Source organism: Neolamprologus brichardi, chromosome 12 (assembly GCF_056152115.1).
Source record: "Neolamprologus brichardi isolate AB-2024 chromosome 12, ASM5615211v1, whole genome shotgun sequence".
In the NCBI taxonomy this organism is placed as follows: Eukaryota; Metazoa; Chordata; class Actinopteri; order Cichliformes; family Cichlidae; genus Neolamprologus; species Neolamprologus brichardi.
In genome coordinates, this window is record NC_142115.1 from 2,802,842 (window position 1) to 2,830,758 (window position 27,917).

The 27,917-nt window shown below is 42.0% G+C and overlaps 3 protein-coding genes across 8 annotated transcripts in view; 1 reads left to right on the top strand and 2 right to left on the bottom strand.

The window, feature by feature from the left end:
- Positions 1–5,203, bottom strand: part of zdhhc8b (zDHHC palmitoyltransferase 8b) — a 73,920-nt gene extending 68,717 nt beyond the window's left edge. The window contains exon 1 of the mRNA XM_006805450.3: positions 4,915–5,203. Coding sequence (XP_006805513.1) covers positions 4,915–5,018 — 104 coding nt within the window. The 5' untranslated portion in view covers positions 5,019–5,203. The remainder of the gene's footprint in view (positions 1–4,914) is intronic.
- Positions 5,204–5,906: 703 nt separating this feature from the next.
- pgam5 (PGAM family member 5, serine/threonine protein phosphatase, mitochondrial) lies at positions 5,907–10,233 on the top strand. 4 transcript variants are annotated; one of them, XM_087848884.1, is made up of 6 exons: positions 5,907–6,410; positions 6,799–6,971; positions 7,128–7,252; positions 7,360–7,455; positions 8,405–8,538; positions 9,767–10,233. In XM_087848884.1, the coding sequence occupies exons 1-6, from the start codon at positions 6,181–6,183 to the stop codon at positions 9,915–9,917; spliced, it is 909 nt and encodes a 302-aa protein (XP_087705010.1). In that variant the 5' UTR covers positions 5,907–6,180; the 3' UTR covers positions 9,918–10,233. The 4 variants fall into 4 exon arrangements, with proteins under 4 accessions (XP_087705010.1, XP_087705012.1, XP_006805511.1 ...); XM_087848886.1 differs by having other exon boundaries at positions 8,408–8,538; XM_006805448.3 differs by having other exon boundaries at positions 5,908–6,410; positions 7,128–7,253; positions 7,367–7,455.
- A 1,024-nt stretch (positions 10,234–11,257) lies between these two features.
- Positions 11,258–27,822, bottom strand: ankle2 (ankyrin repeat and LEM domain containing 2). 3 transcript variants are annotated; one of them, XM_087848882.1, is made up of 13 exons: positions 27,754–27,822; positions 25,365–25,868; positions 22,465–22,656; positions 21,934–22,118; positions 21,198–21,386; positions 20,972–21,094; positions 20,574–20,637; positions 19,804–19,983; positions 19,601–19,703; positions 18,014–18,204; positions 16,924–17,782; positions 16,520–16,651; positions 11,258–12,158 (listed from the first exon to the last, which is right to left on the bottom strand). In XM_087848882.1, the coding sequence occupies exons 2-13, from the start codon at positions 25,855–25,857 to the stop codon at positions 11,954–11,956; spliced, it is 2,916 nt and encodes a 971-aa protein (XP_087705008.1). In that variant the 5' UTR covers positions 25,858–25,868; positions 27,754–27,822; the 3' UTR covers positions 11,258–11,953. The 3 variants fall into 3 exon arrangements, with proteins under 3 accessions (XP_087705008.1, XP_087705009.1, XP_087705007.1); XM_087848883.1 differs by having other exon boundaries at positions 27,745–27,817; XM_087848881.1 differs by lacking the exon at positions 27,754–27,822 and adding an exon at positions 26,668–26,776.
- Between the last annotated feature and the right edge of the window lie 95 nt (positions 27,823–27,917).

Here is a 27,917-nt window from a genome sequence, read left to right on the forward strand (position 1 = left end):
CTTCCCAGTGAACACAGTCCTTCACTCTGACTTAAGTCTGGTGTTTCAGGAAAAAAGGGACAATCTTTTGACTTCCATATGGAGAAGCTGCTGCAGCAGCTTTGAGGCTGTGGCGAGCTGCAGAAGTAGGAAACTGGTCAATCTGTAATAATATTCCCGGCTGGGAAAAATGCCATGTGGTAAGCCATAGACCACAATAAGAATGACAGTTAATCACAAGCTACCACATGGACTAAAGACATATTACAAGCTATCAGAGTGTAATGTGAGGAGAGAAGTCTCAGGTGAGTTTTATTTTACTCTTTAAAAATTAATTTAAGTGAAATGTGGCCCCTTCTGTCACCCTAACTACCTTTGAGAGCGGATGTGACACAGCCCTGCACTGCACCTGTCAATCTCCAAGCCCTCACTCCAAGGTGCTGATAGATGAGGACCTACAGAGGAAATTACAGTGTTATCTAATCAGACCATGCTAGCCACACTGAACTGATCTGCTACTGCTTTTACAGCAGCTCTCTACAAACCACGAGACTGCACTGCATGGACTTTATGAATAGGCCGAGAGGGTGTTTAAGCCCCGGTGAGTCTGCACGTCTTGCAGCTGCTTTTAGCGTTGTTAAGATGATCAAAGTTTCATCCTCTGTGTAACACGAGGACAAGATTGCTTCTTATCCAGCCGGGCTGAGGGACTGAAACCTAAAGCAGCGATAGTGTGCGAGGACAGAATAGTTCACCGAATACGGGCAGGAGCCAGGGGTTCGGGTAGGATTTGTAAAGAAGATGAGCCCTTCCCTGTGAGGTCGGAGCACCGGGTTAAGCTGCAGGCAGGAGAAATCAAGAACGTTTTTTTCAGTAGAAAGTAGCTGAAGATGGATCCTGATGAACTTGAGTTACAAGTTGAAATCTGCTACTCCTGTGGGAATCAGGGAACAGTTTTGCAAAAGCTCACTGGGCTCAAATGTCTTCTCTAGTTTTTAAGATTTGATAGAAGCTTGTTCATAAGCACAGACATGGAAAGAGCCTTTAGGCCAGCAGGCAGTTTCCTTCTTCTGAGACGTGCTCTGCCCTCGAGACAGCTCAAACTTGACAAAGTGTCCTCGATCGTCTATTTAAATAAACAAACTAAACCCAAATCAGTCCCAGCGTCATATGAGCAATATTTAAAGCAGGCCAAGATAGTCTCGCAACCGAGCATAAACAAGACAAGACCAAGAGTTGATTTAACTACAGTCAAACCCACTTCGCCTCGAAGCCAGTAAGGTCACACGCAAGGAAGGCAAATGAGCTCCAACCAACACGAATACATTAATGATTACAAGTTATTTTACTGATCCCCTTGAAAAAACAGACAGCAGACAGAAAACACACCCAGGATGAGGTGGAGGATCATGATGGAAACATTCAGTTGTGCTTTCAGTGATTCAGTATTACACAGAAAAGCTGTGAATAGCATTTGGCTGAAACACCTGATGAAACAGAACCAAAGTTTCCCGAAATGCAGCAGCGATCTTAGATTGGATCCAGTTAGTTGGTTTGAAGCACGCAGCCTATCAATGGGAAGACACCAGTCATTTTCACTTCAGTGCTCACTGGGACATTAAACGTGCACGACTCCATAGTGAAGCGGGTTCGTGTCAGAAAGGGCCTCAAGTTAAAACTCTGCCACATCAATCAAGCAAAGCTACCCACTGTGGCGCCCCCTTGTGGTGAGGAAGCAGGCGAAAATAGCTTTTAGAAATGGCTTTAAAAGACAAACAAATTTGTGGCAAATATAAGGCGTGCAAGACTTTCCCCCGCAAGTTATAGTTTTACAATGCACGGTCACAGTTTCATAATATCACGAGATGACGGGTGATTAATGCTGATTGGATCTTTGGGATGGTGGGTCTTTAGTATTTCTGAATTCTCTCCTAGATAATGTCTGTGCCAGTTTACATTTTTTAAATTGAAGGAACAAACTAACTACATTGTAGCTGCAAGAGACCATGATATGTCAGGTAAATTCAGAAACTCGAATCATGACATGCAAGCTAACCATTAGCACTGTAGAGTGGGCGTGTCCTTAGTTAGACTAAACTTTGAGGCTGGCTTAATGATGTGTTCCACATTAACTCAGAAGTCAGGATCTTTGAGTTCCCAGTTGGAATTTTTGTTGGAATGCCCCCTCACCTTGGATTTCTCACTGGGGAAGTCGGAGCAGCTCCACCAACCCTTGGATTGTAGAAAACTGTAGGACTTTAAATCTGTCCTGCTACTGTTGTGGATTTGTGACTTCCACAAAGATAAGCCACACAGACCGGGCTCTATCCACGAACGTGCTGCAGTAGTGTGCTTTTCCTTTCCTCCTTCTAGCCCTTTCTAGACCCTCTATAGACTAATCTGCACTCTCTTCGCAAAAATACCCTTAAAAATCTTCACAAGCACCTCTTAATGAAAACACAAACGCAAGCATTCAGCAGGTAGAGAATGAAGTTGGATTCACTGAAACAACGGCGAAAAAGAGGAAATGTGTGGAATTTGAAGATGAGTGTGCAGCTCTGGTCTCAATCGCGGTGAAGTTCAGCCTCCAACTGTCACTACTGACCACCTCTCTCATAAATCACCTCCACACGGCAAGAACTGCCGAGCGTAAGCCTCGTCCAGACGATCGACACCTGTTTTTCAACACATCTCCATGCCTGCTCTAACATGTTAACTATTAGACTTGGAAACTAACCGTCCTATTTCCAGGACATCCATATGGTCAAGGTCAGCAATTAGCCTGAAAAAACACTGAAAAGGTACAGCCATACAAAGCTGGGACACATTTAGACACAGTAACAGGACTAAGCACCACAGATTAGGCTGCGATGATGACGATGATGCGATGGCTAAACCGTGACTAAAAATCCTAATTTATTGCCAGGATTTTTTGTGTTGAGTCGTGGTCGTGGTGTGAGGCTATATAAATAATTCTGTACTAACATGTTCTAATTCAGTCTCAGTGGGAAACACAAACTGTCAGGCGTCAGTAAGCCAGACACAGTAACACACCACGGACACTCCAGTCGCCCATATGACACCAAGCGGTTTGCTGGCAGCAGGAAGACGTTTAGCTCACTGAGGCCCGGGAATAAAAAAAGATTTGTGTCCCTGGCAAGCTGCATCTACATGTAGTTCTTAAGTTTTAACTCCAGACTGCTGTAGTTTATGGAGTCTGTAAATATGCATTAGATAAAAACTGGAAGCGTGTCTTTTCGCAAGGCTAGACTGAATTCAAAATAATGAAATAATGGACTCTGCGTGTGTCTGAGAATGAGGAGGCATGGCCTAGTTTGGACGTGTACTGCTCCCCGGGGGGGTTCCATTATACACGAGTCAATTCTTAGGGCCTTTTCCTGGCAAATGAAGGTGACATAAAGTAAAGCCTAATCCTCACCCTTTAACCATCTGCTAGGGGTAAACCTTAAAGTATAGAGTGACATGAACACCAGCAAAACACGGACTAATAATGCTCTTAAAGGATCTGTTGGAGGGGGACATTCTGATTTCTCATATGAAATCACAAAGCACTGACTCTGTTTCAGGACTTGTAAATCAGACCATTTGTTTATGCAAAGCCCCAGACAGTACACCAGGCAGAGTTGGGATTTTTAATGACACAGCCCACAAACACCATATGTTTCCTTTAGTCTCAGCCAATGACCTGACAGCGAGAGAGAGAGAGGGTGCAGATAAAGCGTGTACTGTCCAGGTGGAGACAAGCAATTCACACTGCGAAGACCAAAAAAGAAAAAGCATCCTGTGCAGTTTTAGTGAAAAGGCTTCGTTTGTATGTCTAAACTGAAATCAGTTCTAATGCTGCTGATGAATCATCTCCACAGCCAGCGTGTCTCCTATTGGCAGCTGTGGCAAACAGCAAAACCTCCCTCCGCTGAAGGGTGAGGAATCCCAATCAGCAGTTTTATACTCTTTAGCAGACCATCCAAGATGGAAGCTGGGCGAGCTGTCCCTCTATAGGTCAGAGGTCCCCAAAAATAATTTCAAACCCACCCCCTCGGGGTATTTTGCAGATGTGAGATGGAGCGTGATGCTGATTCCATTGATCATCCGTTCGCCTGAGGCTTACCACTTGAGGGGGAATGAATGAGGGAGGGATGGTGATTCAGAGACACGCCACTCTCCCTGCTCTTATCTGAGCTTCTTACAGCATCAGTTTTGACTTCCAGATGTAGGGAGTATGGGACATTCCTTTTCCAGGGTGGGGTGCTCATTGACAGACAAGGTGATAATGTAGCAGATGAACCACTGTCAGCTTGGAAAAATTCTGGAAAACTGATTTTACTGTGCCTTCTTTTTTAGACCTCTAGGCTCTGGTCAGAAGCAGCCCATACCTCCAGTTTCTCCTAAAGGAAAACCTGTGTGAGTGTGGATGCAGGGCGCATAACGAGCCCCACTGCTGCACGACTACACTTTCTTTTCTGTACCTCTTAACAAATCACCGTTTTTACCGCTGATCCACTGCAACCATTAAAAAATATATGTATCAATAACTGCCTCTGGCTTTTCTTTAAAGGGAAGTGTTTGCGGCCTAAACCGCGGTCTCCTCCACGATCATTAGCCCAGTTAAACTTGCAAGGCTCATTGGAAGTTTGCCTTGCAGGTTTTGCAGCTGAATGGCGTGTCCGAGGCTGCACAGAGAGCTGCTTTTTTCATTGCATCTCAGCAGTAGGAGATTGTCTTTATAAAAACCCACTTATCCCACCTATGTGACTCTATCCACCCGTGCAAACTTCCAGCCCCTCTCCACCCTGTGTCCGTGTCAATCTGAGGGAAGCGCACAGTTTGTAAAAGGAAAAAAAAGAGAGAAAGAAGGAAAGAAAAAAATCCCTGCGCACACGAATGAGATCAAGAGGAAGCAATGTGCAAACTTACGTGAAAACGAAAAATAAAGTGGTCGATCCCACCAGGAGTGTGGCAGCAGTGGACACTGGGATGTATTTGGTGGGTTTAAATCTCTTTCCAACGCTGTTGGGCATTCTGTAATTTCCACATTCCTTAATTATTTATTCCGATTGGAGTCGCATGTAGAGAAGAAGAAGAAAAGAGAGATCCAGTGTGGTGTGTGAATGTGCCTCTCTATGGCCGTGAAAGGTACACGCAGTCCGTGCTCGCTATCGCTGAAGCTGCATAGATCCTGAGACAGAGGCAGTAACACACAGAGCCTGTGAAAGCCTGGAAATCCCACCCTTACAATCCAGCCCACTGCTGAGGTCACTGAACCGCTCGAAAAGGTGGAGCCTCGGCGCAAACCCGGCAAGCGTCTTAATCAGAACCAATTGCAAGGAAACATATTTGCGCAAATTCTTTCTCATCATTTTTTTTTCACCCACGAGATTTTGCTGATACGCAGAAAAATCCGCTTTCCTCGAAAACACGCACCCTTCACCTCAACAATCTGCTGTATCTTTCATTAATTTAATGCAAACCCGTGTGTTAAAGTTCAGGGAGAGGACGCTGCTTAGCTGCACGGTGCAGGTAGCTCTCACCCGTATGTGCAACAGTCGTGTGTAACACGCCTATTTCTTAAATGTTTAAATACTGCTCCGCTTAGCTCCGAGCATGCACACAACACCCAGCAGTCAGAACTGATTTGTCCAACGACTCAGCTTCCACTCTTAAATTCAGCATCCTTATTATTTTTCCCTCAGGCAGGAGCGAGCTCTTGTAAGGGAGGAAATTATGTGCGGATTGGAGCGGATCCTACGATGATTTTATAGTGAAATGGTGCAGAATGAATGGAGTTCACAGAGTCTCTTCATTCAACGGAGCACAAAATGCCCAAGCTGTGAAGTTAGGGAGCTGTGCGCCCTCACGCGACAAAATTCCATATTTCAAGCGGGAGAGCGAAGGCTGACTGTTTTGGCTCATGTGGGACACCGTAAAGTTTAGAGGAAACTGATTAGTCTGCTTTCGCTTGTATCGACTGTGTTTTTAGTATCCGTCCAACAGCCGGAGCTCAGCAGGTAGTTGCGCTTAGAGAACATATTGGATAGTTTTCTGCTCCTTGCTGTAAAGTTGGAATTAGAAGTCAAAGACGCGTTTAACAACAGCAGAGGCGGGGGTGCACTTTGTTAATAGCGCGACTGTTAAGCACAGCTAATTAGCTAGCATTAGTTTCCTTGTTCGGCGGCTCGCGGGATGTCATACAGGAAAACTTTGAAACTTATTTGCGGCTTCGCTGGAGGCTCAGCAGTCTTGGTTTTCGCTGCCGCAGCCGCCGACTCCCGCGGGTTTTTTGGAGACCGGGGCGGAGAGAGGGTCAGTCGGTGGTCGAGATTCGCCGTCCTTCAAGCTGCCCAGCCGGCGTGGAGCCCTGCCAGCCACACGCCAACCCCGACCGGACACGCCTGGGACTTCAACTGGGACAAGTAAGTTCACGTACATGTGTTGTGCCGTGACCCTCTGTTTGTTCTGACGTGGCTGCCACCGTTATTTTTCATCCACTTTTCTACCTTTACGTCTGTATTGAACGTCATACCAAACGGGACCAAGCTGCTATGTAACGGACTGAAGCAGGCATCACCATAACTTGGCAGTCGAGGTGTTTCCCGAATAAAAGACATGAGCATAATGACTTATGACGCCGTTAAAGTCCTCTTGCATTTTTAACTCATTAAAAGTCGGTCAGGCGTGAGGATTATTCCCAAGCAGATTTAAAGTCAGTTACGTTAACCCACTTTTCCAGCTCTCACCTTAACCACGTGAGACAGTAAGCCACTTCTAATCTCAAAATCACTACGCTTGAACTTTGACCAGGAGAGATCCATCTGCTCTGACCAACGGGAAGAAGAAGGAGAATGCGACCGAAGACCCCACCTCGGAGCAGAACAACAGCAAACCCAAAGCTACACGCAACATCCTCCTCATCAGACACTCCCAGTACAACTTGAGCGGGAATAGTGACAAGGAGAAGATCCTCACTCCTTTAGGTTAGTAGTTCTTCAGTCTGCATGCAAAGTAATGCTGGGAGGTAGCCTTGGGAGTGCTGGGGCTGTCTGTTTGTTTTGCTCATACCCCCCAACCCCCAGATTTTCCTTGTTTCTGACAGAGCATTGTTGGAATGATCAGTGTCTCTCCATCCGCAGGCCGTGAACAGGCCGAGCTGACTGGCCAAAGGTTGGCTGCACTTGGATTGAAGTATGACGTGTTAATCCACTCCAGCATGACCAGGGCCACGGAGACAGCAAATATAATCAGTAAATACATCCCAGGTAACTAGAAAAGGCAACACAGCCAACCACATAGACTCAAGTTTGGTAGATTCTTAAAACGTTACATTTAAAAGGTCTAAACTTGAAGTTGTCTTATGTCCCTGTGGGTCCAGGAGTGGAGTTGGTGAGATGTGACTTGCTGCGAGAAGGTGCGCCTATTGAACCGGTTCCACCTGTCACTCACTGGAAGCCTGACGCTGTGGTGAGAGAACCTACAGCCCATCTCTGGAGTGGGCTGTAGGTTTGATATTCTTTCTTTTCTTTTTTTTCCTGGATTTGCTGATACCTAAGGTAACTTTGTTGCCCACGTGTCTGTGCAGTTGTCCTGTCAAGTGCTTGTTGAGGCTTACGGGTGCGAAAGTCAACCATACATCAGTGCACTGGCATAGGAATGAATCATGAAAAGAGTTAATTTCCAAAATATTGGAAATGAGGAGTCTTGAAGCTGTTCAGTCTGGTTTTGTGTCATTATGTAGATATTCACATGCTTTAAACAAGCTGGTAACTGTTGACAAAGGAACAATCCTATAAAGATGGATTTTTAACGTGAAAGTAAAGATAAGCTATTGCATTTCTTTAGAGACCGGAGTGCTGCTGCAGCAGTTTCATGTATTGATCTCGAACTCCAGTCCTCGAGGGCCGCTGTCCTGAAGCGTTTCCATGTGTCCCTGTTGCAACACGCCTGAGTAAAATTAGCAAGAGTATAGAACTCGACTGCATGCTGAAGTGGCAACCCCTAACCCTACTCAAGTAAATTTAAGTTAATGTAAGTGTTTGGGAAAAATATACTTCTAAAAGTACTTTTATTGCACCATGTTCATTCACTCATGAGCTGCTGTAACATGAGTCCAATGGCTGAATCACCACCACAGCATGCAGTTATATATAGAGTCTTGCTAATGACCTACTGATTGTAATCAGGCGTGTTGCAACAGGGACACATGAAAAGCTTCGGGTCAGCGGCCCTCGACGACTGGAGTTCGAGACCCCTGATCTAGCGTTTGTTACATCTGCCACATAGCGGGCTTCTTTTTGGAATAAAACTCTTCATGTATTCCTACAATGCACACATGCATTGACTCTGCTTTGGGGTTCATACAGAACCCTTTTATGTGACAAAGGTGGCTTTCAACCTTTCTACTGTCCTCCAGCAGTACCACGAAGATGGAGCTCGCATTGAGGCAGCCTTCCGCCGCTACATCCACCGGGCTGACCCCAAACAGAAGGAGGACAGCTATGAGATCATCGTGTGTCATGCCAATGTCATCCGTTATTTTGTCTGCAGGTTTGTGCTGTCGCTGCTCAGCTGAGGACAGACTTGTTGCTCTTTGCTTCGCTAATCGATGTATTCAAGCCATTTCACATAGGATTTCTAATTTGTGCTTCACTTGTGTCATTGTGCTCTCATTAAAAAGGTTATTTCATTTAATGACATGCAAATGAATTTATAAGTATTTGATCCTCTGCAAACAAGAAGGAAACATGCTTTTGTGCTGGTTTTCTGCTAAGGGTACGGGAAGATTTCACTGCATCGTGGGGCAAATAGTCGGGGCCGTGTACTATAAAATCTTGGATGATAGTGTTCTTCCCTCAGTCAGAATATTGAAGATGGGTTATGAATCAGTCTTCCAGCGTAACGATGCTCCAAAACATACCGGCATAGCAACATAGCGCCTGCTACTGACCAGTCAATCAGTGGCGTGTCGTCTGACATTACATTTTAGTACCTGCTCGGATCACCTGGAAAACCCTGAAAACTGTGGCGAGTCGATCCGAGTTGGTATAATGGAAAAGGGGCGGTAAAGATTATGGAGTGGCCTAGCCAGTCTCCCGATCTCAGCACTGTAGAAAATCTGAGCTGAAGCTTTGAGTTGCCCAGCAGCCAAGAAACATAAAGCATTTACAAAGTTTCTGTAAAGAGGAGTGGAACAAAATCTCCTTTTTCTGTATTCTTTGTATACATTTTTCTCTATAAAAGAGTAAATTATCATAAAAGTTATAGACTTTTTTTGGGGGGGGCAGACTTTCAAATTTAGCAAGGGATCCAATAATTATTCCCCACCACTGCATAAGATATTGCCCATGCTGACATGATACTGAGATTACACAATACACTCAATACACTGCAAGACGTTTTCCTTCTTGGATCTTCTTCACTGGAAATTGGTTAACATTTGCTTAGTTAACCCTCACTTATCTGATAAGCTCCACTGCAATAACTGTGGACCTCTGTTAAGGTGAGAGATTTGGCGCCAGTGTATTGATGCGTTACAAGAGGAGGCCTTGTGGTATATTGATGTATTGATGTTCTGTCCCAGTCCGAAAGTCACTGACTGAAGAACACTTCCTATTCCCTTAGATCTGTTTGACTGAGCTTCAGTTTATCCTCTGAATAACTGACAAAAAGTAGTTAAAACAAATCAAGATATTAAAGAATTGCACAATCCAATTTTTTAAAAAGAAAAGAAAAAAAGTAGATATTGGTAACACTTATCATATTCTTTATCCCTCAGGGCTCTTCAGTTTCCTCCAGAGGGCTGGTTACGCATGGGTTTGAATAATGGCAGCATCACATGGCTTACCATCCGCCCCAGCGGTAGGGTGGCCCTCAGGACTCTTGGAGATGCAGGATTTATGCCCGCGGACAAACTAACACGGACCTGATGGGCCGACCCATGAAATGTTCCTCCTTAAGTGTCTTCAAATAAATTATGGTGTTGTTTTGTAATTGAACTCTGTTATCAGAGACGTTGTGGTGGTGGTGTTATTACTTCAGTGCCATAGGATGCCAGCAGAAGTGATTAACAGCTGCATAGCAACTCCTCCTGAATGTAATGAAGAATTTTTACACAAGTGACTGATTTTTTTCAAACCAAAAAAAATAAATAAAAATTTGTAAAGCTGTTGAACATGCTATTAGCTTAACATTTCAGGATTATGTTGTGGTGCCATTGTAGTGAATAAAATCATGAATGCACAACTTGTCACAGTTCTTATTTTACTGATAACACAGCCAATGAAATAAATGGATACATTAACAGTAAAGTAAGAGTGAGGATTTTTTTTATTGATTAATTGAAAGCAAATGAGGTCTAGACATACAGAAAGAATTCACCATGAAAGTTCAGTTTTAATAAAGCACAGAATGCTAAAAGCACAAGAAGCATGTTAAGTTTTTTTAAGGTACATTTTTGCAAAGTTCCACATTCAGAAACCAGAATTAGATCTGTTGTCATCTGAGAACACGAGGATGACGACACAATCTTCGCACTGAAGTAGTTTGTGCTCTCGGATAAAGGTATAGTTCACACAAAAAATACATTCTTTAAATGCGAGTGGCCGTCTGAATATTCAGGATAATTGGCTTTTTAGTCCTAGACACAGCTGATAAGCCCTCACCCAGCAGTGATGTCATCCCTACAATACAGACTGGATACAGCAGGTTTTTAGAGGACTGCAAGAACTTGCTGTTATCTACACAAGTTTACTTGAAGTCAGTTTTACCACCTGAGGGATTACTGAAAATTTGGGCCTCGAAGCTCTACTTAGCACTTTGTTAAAATCAAATTCTATCATGAGGGTCGCATGTTCTGCTAATCAACTTCATATTTTAAGCAGCTCTCAACTAATCTGTATTCTCTGTATCATAAGGCAGTTTCATTAACAAGACAGTCGTAACAGGCCATAGAAACCCTATCAAGTTACTTTGAGTCTTTCTCGCCCCCTAGTGGTTACAAATCACTTCACACAGCTTTAAAGTGATCGCAACACTAGGCACTAGCCAAATCTGAAATAATACTATACTGATGGGTGTGTTTTGTCATTCATACATTGTAGGAGATGTTTGCCCATAAAAAATACTCCAGAAAAAAGATAAAGAAAAAAAATTGCACAGTCTCTAAGGCCGCAAACAGCGACAGAAAGAAAAAGTCCAGATATGTCCAGGAACTACCGAGAAAAGATGGAAATTGTATGAATTTATTGAAGGACAAAATAAAAACATGGAAGATCTCAGTTTCTTTATTTTCCATACATTTCATGTATGAACTAGAGGAAATGTGTCCAAACTGACAGAGAGCTGGTCCATCACTTCAGAAAATTAAGGCAATTCCTGAACTGAGGGGGAAAAAGAACATAGGAAATGGCAGTCGGTTTTAACACCATTAATAAAAACATTTAAATTTTGTGCTACTGACCAACATACAAAAAATAATTTTTAAAATATTGACATTTTAATTTTTTTTTAAGAACATCTTCAGTGACGATCCTTTTTAGGATCCCTCACTAAAGTTTTAGTGATCAGCTAACTTTGGGGGGTGTGGCTTGTGTTCACAATATTCATAAAAGTTGAGTCAGGCTATGATAAAGGTGCTTCACACTTGCCACAAATAACGTTACCGTCAATTCAACATGGTCCACACCCATACAGTACATAAATTATCAAGGTTTGTTTTGTTTTTTACCTTTTAAAGTCTGGAGTTGACATCACAACCTAACTGTGATGAAAATTCCTGTGTTACATGGGAGTCGTACCATACATTATTAATACAAATCTTCCAAACACTTTGTGCATATTTCTGTTAGGTTTGTGGTTTCTGAGCTCTGGTGTAGCCAGCTCTGTACAGCTGGATTCGGGTGTGTGAGAGAAGGCAGGGCTTGGAGAGGGTATGGCTGCATTGTAGCGCAGGAGGTGGGTGCAGTTAAACTGACGGCTCGTTCAAGTGCTTGAGGCGCTGAATGTAGCTAATGTTGGCAGGGCTGTACCGGCTGGGGCTGAAGTCCGGCGAGGCAGCGTGCCGAGCGGGGCTGAAGCGGCCGGTGGGGGACATCAGGCCGCTGATAGGAGAGCCGGGAGTCTGATGCTGCATCCTGAGTCGTGGTTTTACCACTGCAGGGCTAGGCCAGCTACACAATACAGATCAACACAATAATCAGTGTTTTAGAATAAATTTAATGGTAAATATAAAGCATATTATTTGGGAGACTGGCCTGAAACTAGTGATGTGCGATATCGCTGATTTCCTTTCCGATCCGATACCAAGTAAAATCCAGGGTGGTCGAGGATACTGATCCGATACTTTGTACAAAAACTTATTTTATTTATTGGATCTTTTACTGTATCTCAAATCATAGCTTCATAATGATTATGGGACATCAGACTACTTGTTCTTATCACTTAATAATGCAGATTTCATCATATAGAAATAAAAAACCTGAACATAGGGGTGGGCGATATAAACCATATACGATAGAAACGATATAAATTTGGCCAACGATAGAGATTTTGACTATATCGCTCTATCGCGATAGCGCATGTTGATGATGTCATCAAGCTGAGCCTGTTTTGGTCGAAAGCATCGCAGCGGCTAAAACCATTATCATCTGCAAATTATGGCGGGCGACAGTCACAGCAAAGAGATGAAGCACTTTTGAAATATGGGGAAAGCCAAAAACTGCGCTTCCTCCACTTCCGTAACATTGATTCATTAATGTTGAATTCTCTCGCAGCTGCTCTATTCCCATGTTGTTGCAGTATATTAATAACTAACCTCGTATTGTGGATGAATAATCTCAGTTGTTCTCCTGACTGAAGTTTGGCCCGTGTATAGCATCCTGCTATGCGATTGCATTTGTCCCTGACCACCAGAATCCCTCACGTTAACTTTTATCGAGTGGAAAAAAAGTTGGCGTTCATCCTCCAGCTTCACTGTGCTAATGTTATGCTAACATAGCTGTGTCGCTAGCAATCACGTAGTACATCATTATATACCAGGTAGTCCAACTTCAGTAACCCTGCAAACGCCACTGCTGTTTAGTTCTCTGTCTTCATTTATGTTGGAAGTGGTAGCAGAGCTGTACGTTTTAATTAGTTTCAAAAGTCTCTCAGTCAGAACATGGTATGAAATGTTTAGGTGTAAACTAGCGAGCTAACTTCCTGTTAACTTCTAAGATTACTCCGCGAAGCTCCTCACTACGGCAGCCGTAATGCTCTGACAATCCATCAAGCAGTGCAGCTTACCAAAGTTGTACTAAAACATTTTTTAACAGATTTCTGCAGCCAAAATCGGTTCGAGGTCAGTAAGCACAACCAGAATTCATACATAAGGCACACTCTTGATTTTTGAGAAAATTAAAGGATTTTAAGTGTGGAAAAAACGTTATACAGAAGAAAAGAATATATCGCGATATATATCGTTACCGCACATGCTTCAAATTATATCGCAATATGAATTTTAGGCCATATCGCCCAGCCCTATTTGAACATATCGCCTGCCTGCAGCACTAAAGGACTCCGCGAGAGACGTCTGTCTCGCCCTAGCAGCACCTGTCCCTGTCCTCCTCTTCAGTTCGCCTCAACATACGCTCGTCATATTCTGTGATATGATTTACTGTGAGGTGATTCTGATGAGGATCAGTGGTGTTGCCACAACACCTCACTGTTTTGCCACATGTATCACAAACCACGTCTCGGCTGTTTGTGGAGGTAAAACGTGTCCACAGATGACTCCATTTAAGCTCAGCCATTGTTGTGAGAGTGCGCGTGCCAAGGGGCTGGACACATTTATTCAGCCGTATTTCGCACATGACAATGAAAGGCGGAAGAGGAAGTAGTTCCTTCCAATGTAGACAATCCGAATTTGTAGTTTCTTTCCACTGTGTTCCTGTTAATGATAAACTACAGATTTACCCTAAATTACTAAAATATCGATATTTTAATATGAGAATCGATTCTAGAACATAAATGGCTGGTATCAGAGGAATCGATATTTCTATATCAATCCGCACATCACTACCTGAGACTACCCTGAGTAGGTGCGTGTTTAATAGTTGCCTTTATCTCTGCACCCTGGATTTAAAGAGGTGTATTTGGACTCTTGATTTTGAGTTAACACATGATTTAAAGGGCAAAGAGCACATTCTTTGGGTGGCTCAGGTTGGAGAGTGGGTTGATCAATCCCCGACTCAGCGTGCAAGATGGTGAGCCCCAAGTTATCCATCCATTTGAGTGAGAATATTGTTTTAAATGTTATATACCTATGTGGTATGTGACTTTTGTTGCCATGATGCCAGGTCTCTCTTGGAAATGAGATTTTTAATCTCAATGAGATTTTTTACCTGGATAAATAAAGGATTAATAAAAATAATAATAAAAAAGTGAATGAGCCTTGTTCAAATTAATAGAAAACACCAGTTCATTTACATGCCAGAATCTGTAAGATCTGAATGTACAGTAGTTTAAATGCCAGTCTTGTAGATTTCAGTACTGATTTCTCTTTTTTCCACCGATGTTTCTGTGGATGCCCTCTGTCATGATGTAAACGCATGGGGCTGCTGTAGAACTTCTTTTTCTAACAATAACAGCTTCTAAGCTGTGTGCAGAGACAGTTTTTAAGCTTACACAGTAATGAAAAGCAAGATAATAAAAGCAAATGCAAGGGACGGGAACTGATAAGAATTTAATTTTCGATTCTATTATCAGTATGGCTGCCACGATTAGTCGACTAGTCACGATTACGTCGACAACTGACTTAATAGTCGATGCGTAGTTTGAAGCATTGTAAGATCACAAAAGACGCAGGAATAAGTAGTAGGATTTAAGAGTGTAATAACGGACTGAAACAGAAGATGGCAGCACTGCATGTACAAGGATGCCAGCTGCCGTTAAACCCCAAAGAAGAAGAAGCTGTGTCCCAGAATTCATAGCGCAGCCCAGCTCAGTTTCCAACAATGGCGGCAGCTAGTTAGTTTTAATATTACTCTTATTATTCTTTCTGGGTCACAAAATAAACGTTTAACATATTTTCAGGCGAGAATGTAGCTGTGTAAACCTCAAATATCTGCTCAGTTTATCAAGACACCACATATTTTCAAAAGCGCTCCGACGTTTTCGGAGACGTCTGTTAGCCACTAGCTTGATAGCTAGCCGGGGGCTAGGCTAACTAGAGCCGTGAGAACACCGGACTCCCGGCAAATCGTTTTCAAACCCACCGCTGTCTTTCGCTACTCAGGTTAAACATGATATATAAGTCACTTAGATAACTTAAAAATGTTATTGTTTGGCTTTTTTTAGTATTTTATTTGTTCCTGAGTAAATCGGTTTGGCTGAGATTAAAGTTATAGTTTTTACACAGCTGAATAAACATCAAGCAGACAGCTGATTATCAGAAGTGTGAGATGCTCGAGAATATACTCCGGTGTCCTGTTATATTTTAGATAGCAAGGAGTTTATTAAACTTCACCGAAACAATCTGCAAATTTCATTAAAATTTAATAAACTATCATCTTGTCTTTATTTTTAGTTAGCACATACCTTAAACACTTAAAGCTGTAAGCTAATGATAGTTATATAATAGCAGATGCTGCTGGTGCAATAAGCTGTACGTTTTACGTCCAATGGATGATGATCTGATTAGTCGACTAATCGCAAAAATAATCGGTGACTAGTCGACTATCAAAATAATCGTTTGTGGCAGCCCTAATTATCAGTGTCTCTTATTGATTTGATTTCTTATCAATTCTCTATCGATTCTCCTTGGCTACATACACAATTGCTAAGCTGCATATCAAAGACACAACATTTGTGCAAATTAACTGCATTCTGTGTGGTCAAATGTTTGTGCATGTTGGAGGCGTCTCCCCTCTTTGTTGTGATCAGTGTTGGGGTTGTTACTCAAAAAAAAATGTGCATTACACATATTACACAGAACTGGTTCTCAGTTCCCATTTCTAGCAACTACTGCACTAAACTGACCTTTAGTGCTGATTAAAGAAATGAAAAAGTATCATCATCATCATCATCATCATCACTTGGTACTGAAACCTTTGAAGCCAGCAGGATCACACCCACACGTGAAATAAGCATACAAATAACTATGAACAGGGTTTGCAGGAAATTTAACTAGCTGTAATGCTAACTGTAAGACAGAGGAAAACAATGGAGCTGTACTAGCCTAGCTGCATCTCTGCACACTGTGGAGAAAAAGAGGGAAAAAAAACAAACGGCATACTTCCCAGCCAACACAAGCAAGAAAGCACCAATTCACAGTTTATGTAGATCAGCCAAGCAGGACCTAGCCTACTGTAATCCATGATTAATGGACATAAGTTGACAAATAGCAGCAGAACAGATAAAATTATGTTAGCTGTTGACATTCACCTGGTTCATTATTCTTTTTAAGTCTGCCTACAACTGCCGTCAAACACACACACAGCCTGTAAAACACTGATGGAAACCCAGCATTGATATGCCAGCCAAGCTTACTAACCTCTGCATATCTGAGGCAGAGTATGACTTCACTGTGCTCTTCCACTTATGAATACTCGGATACTTCTGAGGATCGATGTCTGCGCCCTCTATTGCTGACAGGACCGCTCTGTCCAGTTTGGTTGGAGAATCACTGTAAAAAAAAGACGGATGATTAATCAGCTTCTTATCACTTCAGCTCGGTTGGGGATCATCAGACTGCTCCTAACAGCATCTAGCTCAGAGTGTGTTACACAGTACTTCTCTGGATTATCACAAAAATATCCACAAATGTAGTTCAGGTTCTTCTCCATATAGTCTCATACTTAATTTTATTTACAATACCAAACTTAAAGATTCTCAGGAACATTTTCTATTTGTCTGCTATAAACTGAATCCTCCGCAGTGAAAACAAGTGCGACTCACCCATCAATAAAAAGTCCTCTTCTGACATGTGGTGGGGTCCTGGGTAAGAACTCATGGGAGTTCTCTAAGGACTTATAAGAGGACCCAGAGGATCCCGAGCTGCTTAAGTCCCTGCCCCCGTGGTCCCATGACTTGGACCTAGCGCAGAAATTGCGCAACCCTGACACTGACCCCCTAGTCCTACCCAGCATCTCCAGACTCTCCTCTGCTTCAAAGTACTCCTCTGAGCTGCCGCTGCTGTGCCTCTCTTCTTGACCTACTCCCTCTGTTCTCCAGCCGGGCCCATCCACAGTCTCACCATCTTGACCGCTGTGACTGAGAGACAGGAGGTTCAGCCCAGAGCTCAGGTCTGTGGCTGAGGAGGAGTTATAGTCCCGAGCCTCCCTATGACGGTTCCCACCGCTGCTCCTTCTCTCTCTGCAGCTGGTGGGACTGTCTGGTGGCTCCTGCAGAGACATGCGCTCAAACTCCACCATGAGATTGGAAATAGGCGACAGCATGCAGGAAGAGGATGGGGAGGTGCGTGGGGACACCTTGTCTCCATTGTGAGTCCTATCTCTGGAGGAGGAGCACACCCCGTTTTTACAGACTACACCGGGCGACAGGAGGCCGTCGTTGCAGCAGCACAGCAGGTCCTGCTCGGCAGCAGTCTCGATCAGGTCGGCCCCGTGGTGGCGTAGTGCGATGTGGAACTCGCGGCCGCCCACGGCTCCTTTCAGGACGTCCTTGGATGCAGCACAGGAGGTGATGCTGGTGAGTGCTGCGTTCTGCCGGTTCTTCATCTCCTCAAGGCTGATATCGTCACCCTCGTCCAGGAAGGCACCAACAGAAATAGAGTTGCAGAACTTTTTGGGCTTGCCTGCAATCGGCGAAGAATGAGTAACAAAAAAGTGTAAACTAAAGAGTAAACTAAAGTCTTTAGGGCAAAAAAACGAGGTATGAAACTCCAAAGTCCATTTGATATAACAAGAGGCTATACTCGAGAAACACACTGATTACGCTACTAAAATTAACTCATTAAATCAGAATGTGATCAGAAGCGTGCACAGTCCATCTCAGCAACACTTCTCAAATATAAAGCACTTTGTACCTGGGGAGGGGGTTTTAAACCTGTTGCTGGTTTCATTCTCGCCGGCCCCCTCATGAGTCCGTGAACTGAAATCCTTCTTGCTCAGGTAATCGTCCAGCTTGCGGAGCCCCTCACCAGATGACAGATCCACAAAACTATCCAGGAAGTCCCAATATTCCGCCCAGGGGTGTCCCATCTCATGAGCTAGGTCTCTGTAGGTAAGACGTAGATTCAGTTTAAATAATAAGATATTTGTTTATTTATTGGTGTCCCCATGATTGTGGCTAATGTTGAAGCTGATCTCATCCATTCGCTTCCGCTTATCCTTTTCAGGGTCGCGGGGGGCGCTGGAGCCTATCCCAGCTGTCATAGGGCGAGAGGCGGGGTACACCCTGGACATGTCGCCGGTCTGTTGCAGGGCCAACACACATGGACAGACAACCATTCGCACTCACATTCATTCGCACATTCACACCTAGTGGCAATTTGGATTATCCAATTAACCTATCCCCACAAGCTGCATGTCTTTGGACGGTGGGAGGAAGCCGGAATACCCGGAGAGAACCCACGCAAACACGGGGAGAACATGCAAACTCCACACAGAAAGACCCCGGCCTGATGGTGGAATTGAACTCAGGACCTTCTTGCTGTGCGGCAACAGTGCTAACCACTGTGCTGATCTGCGTGAGTTAAAAGGATGCATAATCAAAATTAAGCCATTACATTAATTTAGATTTATATTTCTACTGTTGGACTTTAAAAAAAGAAGCGGTGCATATTTCCAAAAACACAAAACTAGTCCTCATTTATCTTAAACTGGACTTTGATTCAGTCGCTCAGGTCATCCGCTCTCTAAAATGAGCTTCTCCTTACCTTTAAGACAGCTTTGTTATGATTTTCCTTTACAAATTAATTTGAACAGGAGGTGGACTTTGTTGCTCACAGCCAGATCTATTCAATTCTGTTTTATTTATATCACAATAACAGTTACCTCAAGGCGCTTTATATTGTAACATAAATACCTTCCAATAATAGTAAGTAAGCCCCATCAATCAGATGACCTATGAGCAAGCACATGGCAACAGTGGGAAGGGGAAAAACTCCCTTTTAACAGGAAGAAACCTGAAATCATCATAATAAGGATATCCTCTCCAATATTTTAGAGAGCCAAGAGTCAGGCGGGAAAACCCCAAACAAACCCAAACCTCATTCACTAAAACTTTAGCCATGATTATTATGAGTATCCACCATTACAGCAGTAATAATAGTAATAAACTGCTAAATATTATTTTGGTAATTTGAAGAGCTGATTATTACAATTATTGACAGGGAAGGTTAATGCATAAGTCGACCTTCACATAGTTACATAATGGGCTGTTCTATTCTCAGTGGTCTATGGAATACAAAACATTTTAAACATTAAACAAAACATAAAACTGTATACTACTATGGTTTAGCTAATCATCCATAATGAAGTGAAAACTTCCAATATGTATGACTATGTGAAAAGTGCAGAGATGGCATTGAACAGATGATATCTGTGCATCACAGCGGACACAGATATTCACTGAGAAAGTTACTGAAAATAAAATAAGGTTTTGGACGTACCTGCCGACTCTCTCCGCCCCTCTATCAGGATCAGACTTAAGTATGTTGTGGTAAAGCTCTGCCCGGTCTCTGGGTGGCGTCTTCCAGAACCGGCGAAAATCATCTGCCTACAGTGGAAGACAATATGTGTTTTAAAAAATATATATATATTACAGTCTTCATAAACACTGATAAGCAGGTTTTTGTTGTTGTTGTTTTTAAACTTGCTTTAGAGGGGCTTAGGGGGCCAGCAAAGGCAGTGACAGCCATCATGGGATCCTTGGGGCTTCTTGTGTGTCGCTGGATTAGCGAGAGACTTTCTGAGGACTCGGGTGACCATGGAGCACCAATGATGGGCTGCGAGGTGTTGTCAGTTGCTCTCAGCAAAGGGATATAGCAACGGTCTGTGAAACAACAGAGACTCAAAGTCAGCATGACAACATAACTCATGACAACATTTACATATCGTCAAAGGTGGAAGCAGTGGGAGTCGAAGCTTAAGCTGGCAGAGTTTGTGTGTCGTCATGTGGCTGCTGCATATGGTGTTGGCAGCGTGCGCATACCAAATTGTATAAACAAATACAGTATGCAGAACGTCGTGCCAAATGCGAGTCTGACGCTGCACACCAGATGCCTTCAACTCTCACCGGACTGAACAAAAACTTGTCGTGATTTGCAAAACAAACTTGTTGCAGTTTATTCATGAGTATACGCACTCAGTAACACGAACACATGCAGTCTCGAGAGCTTGGAAAAAGGATTTCTTTAGTTTTGTAAAGACGTTTCACCTCAAACCTAAAGACATCCACGGCTCTTTTTTCAAGCTCACAAGACTATTATGACCGACACTTAACCGATTTACAGCAGCTCCAATTTTACAAATATTAAAAGGACAGATTTTAAAACAAACAAAACTAAGATGTCACATGCTGTGTGTTGAACCAGCCTAAGGACAACACAAACTTAATTTTTAAGAAATGTGCTAATCCCTTACCCTCCAAGTAGTCACTTATCTTCTGTTTCACTTCTGGGCTTTTATTCTTTCTGCTGCATATAAGCTGTGGGAAAGAGGGAAACGAAATAATGATGCGTGAACAGACATTTATGTACAGCTGTTGCTGGATCAAGTGAGGAAAGAATTTGCTCATCTAAGTTTAGCTTACAATGTTCAGTGAGTGATTGTTGCCAAAGGATTTAAAAAGCAAGCTTAGAGGTCACAGCTTAAAAACCTGTGTGGGCAGAACTGCGCCTCCCTGAACAACTACTGCGAGGACTGCACTGAGAGAGACTGTATTTGCTAGACAGCACTCATAAATGCGTACACTCTGTGGTTTAATCCAAGCTCCATGTGTGCTGCTCCTTTAAATAATGGTTCAAAATGTAAGTACTTACATCCCTAGGCGTCTGGCCATCCTTATTCTCACGGTTCTTATCAATGTCAGGATGCGAGCACAGGACATTGACCACATCTGGACACCCAAACTTACAGGCAAAGTGGAGCGGTGTTTCAAAGCCCTACAGTGGGGGAAAAACAAAATAATAAAGTTACTGGGCTCTGTTCATGTTATTATTTAAAATGAATCTATTCAGGTTCAATTGGGAGGGTGAAAGAACTGACAGCTTTATCTGGAGTGTTGAGGTAAAGGTCTACAATGTAGCGGATTCGTTTCTGCAGCATGACTTCCTGGTCATCTGGGTACATGAGGCGCATAAACTCTGGGTTTTCCAAGGTGTCCAGCAGCAGCTGAGCAATCCCTGCCTGGTTTTCTTTGGCTGCCACGTGCATTACATTGTACCGGCAGCCCTCCTGAACATAACAAACACAGAGGAACAACTGAATGGGTCAGAAATCCTTTTTAATCTCCATTTAACAGAAACTGCAGGGTTTTTCTAAAAATCAGAATCTGACTTTAACTTTGGGATTAATCAGGGATTAACAACGTGCCACTGATTTTATTTGAATACCTGCAGCTTAATAAACAAAGAGTTATTTATAATACACTAGCATCAACTATAAACACTTTAAATCCCAATTTTTAAAGTACTTTTAAATGTAAAACAAACACATGATGCAAAAATTCCATTTCAGCACATCCAGCAGGTAAATTCATTTTTGTCTCAGCAGCTATAAGCTTGACACACACACAGTAACTGAAAGGCTGGCGCTGATATAGTCAAAATATTTATGTATCAACAAATGACAAGTCAGGCCATGCTACTCTATTAATAGCAAAGACTTTCCAGAGATTGTGGCGGCATCTCTGTGCTATCTTAAGATGCTAGATACCATGCAACTTTCACTCAGTGTTATAAACAGTCTGAATATACCAAAAGTATTCACTACATGTTCCCACCTGAACAATAGTGGGATTATCTCCTGAGCCAATGAGATAGCGTGGATTGCCCCAGACCAGTTCGCTGAAGGCCGTCTCATCGCCCTTCTCCACAGCTTTCCTTAGTTTGGCCGTCAGGTCCTGGGAGCGCGGGCTCTTAAAACTGTTGGCACGCTCCCGGTTGATGGTATCGACCTCCACGTTGTCTGGGGTGGAAGGGAGGAAGAGACGAAGCAGGTCACTGCAGTGAAGAGTTTTTCAGGAGTGCTTTGCACAATGGCTCGGATTCTAGCTCGATCTGTAGTCTTTTTATCCGCATGTGCCTTTTAACATGTCAGATACATCAGCAAACTGTGAAATCTTCGTTTGAACTATGCTGCACCTCTATATTCACACTGTAATAAATACAGCGACCACTGTATGCACTGCTTTATCAGGCAATAAACTAACACAAGATGAGAAAATAAAAACTAATTCAATTTAATAAAAATACACAAAAAAATACTGTAAAGCTCTTTTAGAAGAGAAGCCTAAATCATTTCATGTACTTACCTTTACTGATGGGCAGGCCTGGTTTGACAGGAGAGACACACACTGACTTGTTGGGAGAGGGAAAGTAATCACAGATGCCCTTAGCAAACTTCTCAGCATCCTCACGGCTGGAAAAGGCTTTAAAACGGGCTCCCTTCATCGTCTTTACAGCTTGAAGGGCATCTTTCTTATCTGAGTATACATGTGCTCCCTCTGCAGAAAAACACAAAAACCATTTTAATTCTTTTATTTGGTACTCCATTTTTCCTTAACTGTTGTGTTTTACTGTGGCCTAACCGGTGGCTGGCTTTTTTTCCACATTTTTTGCCCTGTCTGTCTTGTCAGCCACGTAAGTGCCACTGCTTCTGCAACTGCAAAAAAAAGCCTGCCTTGACTGATTAACATTAACAGCACTGATTTTTATGGAAGCTCAAAGTGAATTTAGATCATTGCCCCAGAGAGGTCAGGCTGTCCTGACTGCTCACCGCCAACAAAAGAAAATGTTTGTCCACTAAACAAATATATATATAAATAAAAAAATATCTTAATTATCTGATTATTATTTGGATAAACCATATTTCTGAGACATTTCTTCTGTTCTTTGCCTTTGAAGTACTTTTTGTAACAACACTGCAAATTTAAATGCTTCAATCCAAAATAAATTGTTTTTATTTGGTGAAGTGCAGACTTTTAGCTTTAATGCGGTTTAACAACATTATTACATTAACTGTTGGAATTACATGCATTTTTATACTTAGCTTCTCATTTTCAACAACTTAAAAGGCTATTTGACAAACACTGTAGAATATCCCATTTCTTTGCCTTGAGAAACTTTGGGTGGTTATCCAATTGTGTGAAATGCTGTCAAATCAGTTTTGGAGATTATAACCCTGTACTCTATGAGCAGTCACATAGTGCCCATGCCATAATATTTACTGCACCATATTCAACAGATGAGATCTTTCAGATCATAAATGTTCTCTTTCCTTCTTCATATTTTCCTCTTCCCATCATTCTAGTACATTTTATTTTTGTTTGATGTGTCCGAAGAATCTTTTAGGAGTTTGTGGTCTGTTTTAGAAGGTTTGTAACAAGTCTAATCTGGCTTTCTTCATGCTGAGTGGAACTGAGTAACTGAGCATGGTTTGTGTCTTGTTATAAACACTCTGTATTTCAGTTCATGAAGACGTCTCTTGATTGTAGACCCTGACAGTTATGCACCTACCTACTTGAGATTTTTGAATTTGTTGACTTGGTGTGAAATTTCCTAACCCCCCTTTTTTCAGACGTTCTCAACATTTGCTTTAGTTGTCTTCTGTGATTTTTCAAGTCATTTGGAGTTGCTAAACTTAACAGTGCATCTATTTGTTTTCAAGAGCAAACAATTGTTTATTTGGCCATTTCTTACATTTTTGCGATCAGTCTGATAGGTAGGGGTGGGGGGAAAATGGATACTGTGTAGTATCGTGATATTTTGTTTGCTAATAATGTATCGATACAGGGACAGCAGAAATCGATATTTTGTTACAAAAAAAGTTTTTGTGCTCTGACTTCAGAGCATGTTGATCCTTTTTCTGAGCAAGAATCCTGACATTCCTTCACTGTCCAAATGTGTTTAACTTTTTTTATGGCAGCAATAAACATGACAGTTTTAATTTAATTTATTTTAATTTAAGACATAATTAATTTAAGACACATTTAATTAAGTTTAAAACTTTTTTATTTAATGTAAAATTATATTTTGTTTTAATTTACTTTCAAATTCTTCAGTTGCTGAAGGGGCTGCATAGTTTTCATAAACTGCATAGTTCAGAATAGCTATAATTGTACCAGATGGTTGATTCAGTTAAGTTGGACTAGACTGTAATACAAACAATAAAACTGAAATGAGAGAAAGACTGAGTGTGAGACTTTGTTATTAGATAAATTGAATATTGATAAAGTTTACCTTTATGTACAGAATTTGAATATCGCAAAATATTTTAAAAAATTGCAATAATATCGTATCGTGCGTTAAGTATTGTGATAATATCGTATCGTGGGATGTATGGTGATTCCCACCTCTACTGATAGGATAGGTTTATTTTAGTTTTCAGCCAAATGATAGCCTCCTTCACTTACATCAGTATCTGTTTGGATCTCATAGTGACAGCTCCAGTGAAAAGATACCAAATGAAATCAAGTCTATTTGTAATGCATTAGCAATGAAACAGACCTCACCTTTTTTAGTCAATTGTTCAATTACTATTGAGCCTCTGACAACAGGGGACCGTGTCTAAAAATGCCTGTAATCCTAAACAGTTACTGCAATTCTGTTGGTAGAGCCACTGAATTAAAGCCATTGTGATAATATGCTAGTCATATGACTAATATAGGTTATTACAAGACAATAATTCCAACAATTATTACTCCAGAGTTCACCGTCTTAAAAGGACAAATATCATGTCACACAGTCTAGGAAACATAAACAGTAATAACTACATTTCTAAAATTAAACCAACAAATGCATGCAAAATAATGCTAACTAGCCATCCAGCAGCTGGGAGCATCTCCACAGGTAGTGTCAATAACAGTAAAGACAGGTGAAGGATGGTGAAAAGAGAGCAAAGCTGCTCCAAAATAACTTGTACTAGGATAGAAGCTGTCGCTATAGTTCAGATTTTTGGGGTTTTATCAAATGGACTCATTTTGCTTCATTCCTGCCATCGTCTTACTGGTGGCAGGGCTCAGTTCCTCTACACAACTTGAAACGCAAACAGGTGGGGCAAAAACAGTGTGTTGTACCATGTAATGCTAAATTGCTTCAAAGTATTGTTTCTACAATTCCCAAAGTCAACAACACTTGGCAAGTAATTCTTGATACCAAAATTAAACATGATATCTAATGGACTCTATAAAGTAAGAAGCTGAGTTTCTCTTACCATTTCTTGCCAAGACATCCTCCCAAAGTGGACACACTCCATAATAAAGGGTTGGGGACACTTGTGCTGGCTTTGAAGGAGTTTCCACTTTGGACTGCAAGTTAGTGCCCTCAGCAGAGCTGTTTGAGTTTGTATTTTCTGATATTTCTTCTTCCTCTGGAGGGTTGAGACCCACACCGTAGCCAAAGTCCAACTCTTCATTGGCAGCCTTTGAGGAGCTGCTGCTTGCTCCAGAGGTTGTGGGCACAACAGCCGAGGTGGCACATGACAGAGATTTGGCATGATCCACCACAATGTTCAAGGCACCAGCTGAAGAGCTGCTGTCTGTTTCAGTGGTACTGCTCTCTGGTCCAGCCAGGATACGGGCTAATTTCCTCTCATAGGTGGCACGGGTGGTGGGTGTAATGGGTCCACACTTGACGTTTGCCCGGGCAAACTCCTCGGACAGTTCATCGGCACTTAGCCCCCTCAACCTGCTCAGAGCCGCCTCCATGCTTCAGCTCCCTGTAACACAGCACAAACGTCAGCATTTACAAACAGCAACTATTGATAAACAACTTCCTATACACTATAGTTTTACCATTACTCATAAAAATAAGTAGTACTTAAACTAAAAGTTGATGGATGTCTAAATCAAGCTTAACTAGTATGTCAACATTTTCCACTGCATTCCACACGTGTGCCATTAAACAGTCTCCAATTACTGTGTGCACAATAGCTAAATGCCATGTATACTTTTATATACTCCAACAGTCAGTCCAAAGTTTTAAAATGTAACACACTGATACTACCATCACTGACACCCCCCCCCCCCCCCCCTTTCAGTAGCAAAAAGATAATCATTTACATTTAATAAGCATGAGTATGTGTCTTCAACAGCCTCAATGATTTTTTTAATTAATATGACAGAAAAACACCCGGTGGTACTGATGGTCTAAATGCTTATTTTAACGTAGCATATTATGCCTCAACAGAACCACCGAGACCAGTGTTGGACTAGCATCTACTAGCTAGCCTGCTAACCAGCAAGTCAGCTTTAAAAGCCGGGAGTTTGCCTGACAAAGCTAGCACAAGAGACGCTGCTCGGAAGGAGATGTAGATGGGGCTGGAATACTGACCAATATAAATCTGCATTAAAGTAAGTGCATAATAACAATATTAGTATGTTCATTCGCACGCTGTCACGCCCAAGTATGTCATTCGAGGTGGGTTTTCAGGCTGTAACGTAATAAATGTGATACGTGTTCGCAGTGATGATGCTAATAAAAAAAAAATTTAGTCACAAATGTGTCTCTTTACTTACCAAGGAACATTTTTTATTGAATGTACGGAGAGCTATGGGAAACCGTTTAGTTTTGCACAGATCAACTGTTGGACAGACACAAAGCTGGAGACGGTCTGGAAGAGTCTCATTGTTTACAACACGTTCTGCGCATGTTCAAATTTAAGGGAGGGCGCACGATGCGTTTACGTCTATAGGAAAATTTACAACTAGCTCACTTGAAAGTGACAGCAGCCAATCACAAATCGATTTTTTTTTTAATTTTCTTTCTCTTAAAATATGCTACTGTTGTGGTTAAAGATCATTTACATGACACCTTACACTGGATGTGACATAGATTTAAATAACATCACTGCTGAACTCGCTCTACATCACTAGTTTATTGTTCTAAATACCGTATGTTTCTACATTTGTTAATAATAATACTCAACGTAACATGTCAAATATTTTGTGCATGTTGGTGACAAGAGCCTTTATCGGGACATGGCTGCTGGTCTACAGTTAAAAATACACCGTCCTCATATTTACGTACTTTCTGCTAGCCTTTAATGTAGCATCATGCTGTGCCTTAGTAGACGTGACTAATTCAAGGAAACGATAACCTATCGCCGATTTTTGTAGTTAATAACAGACATACTATTTTACAGTGAATAAGAAAAATACAAAAACATCAGAATCTGAAGTGTAAAACTGGTATAAAGAAAATGGTAAATATTTTGTGTTAGCACAAAGCCATGTACGCAGGCCAAACTGATCACTTATCGGGTAAAACAAACGCAAGGCATGGCGAAGGTATTCAAATAACTGAAACGATCACCTGCACGAATGATCGCTAAATATGAAAATTAGAAAATTAGATTAGAGTGACATTAGGTATGCGATTCATTTCAGGAAGCTGAGATTGTCAGCCATGCTAGCAGTCATTAGCCAGCTGGCAAGCCAAGAAGCTAACCACTCGAGCTACCGGTTAGTGACAATAAAAACTGATACGAACGTTAAACGCACAGTTTTTTCTGGTTTTACATTGCATATAACCGTAAACATGTACCCCAGTCAACTGTACGTCAATGATATATTAATATATAATTTTAATTGTACCATTCCCACCTCCTCCTCCTCTCCCCGGCTATTTTGCTAGGTGTCTTCTCACCGCGACGGTTTCAAAATGCACAGAGCGAGGACCCGCTTCCGTCTAAAATACTGCCTGAGCAAAAATATCGATTGAAAAGAGAAAATTCAAAGTGGAAACAGGAAACAAAAATACGGGGTAA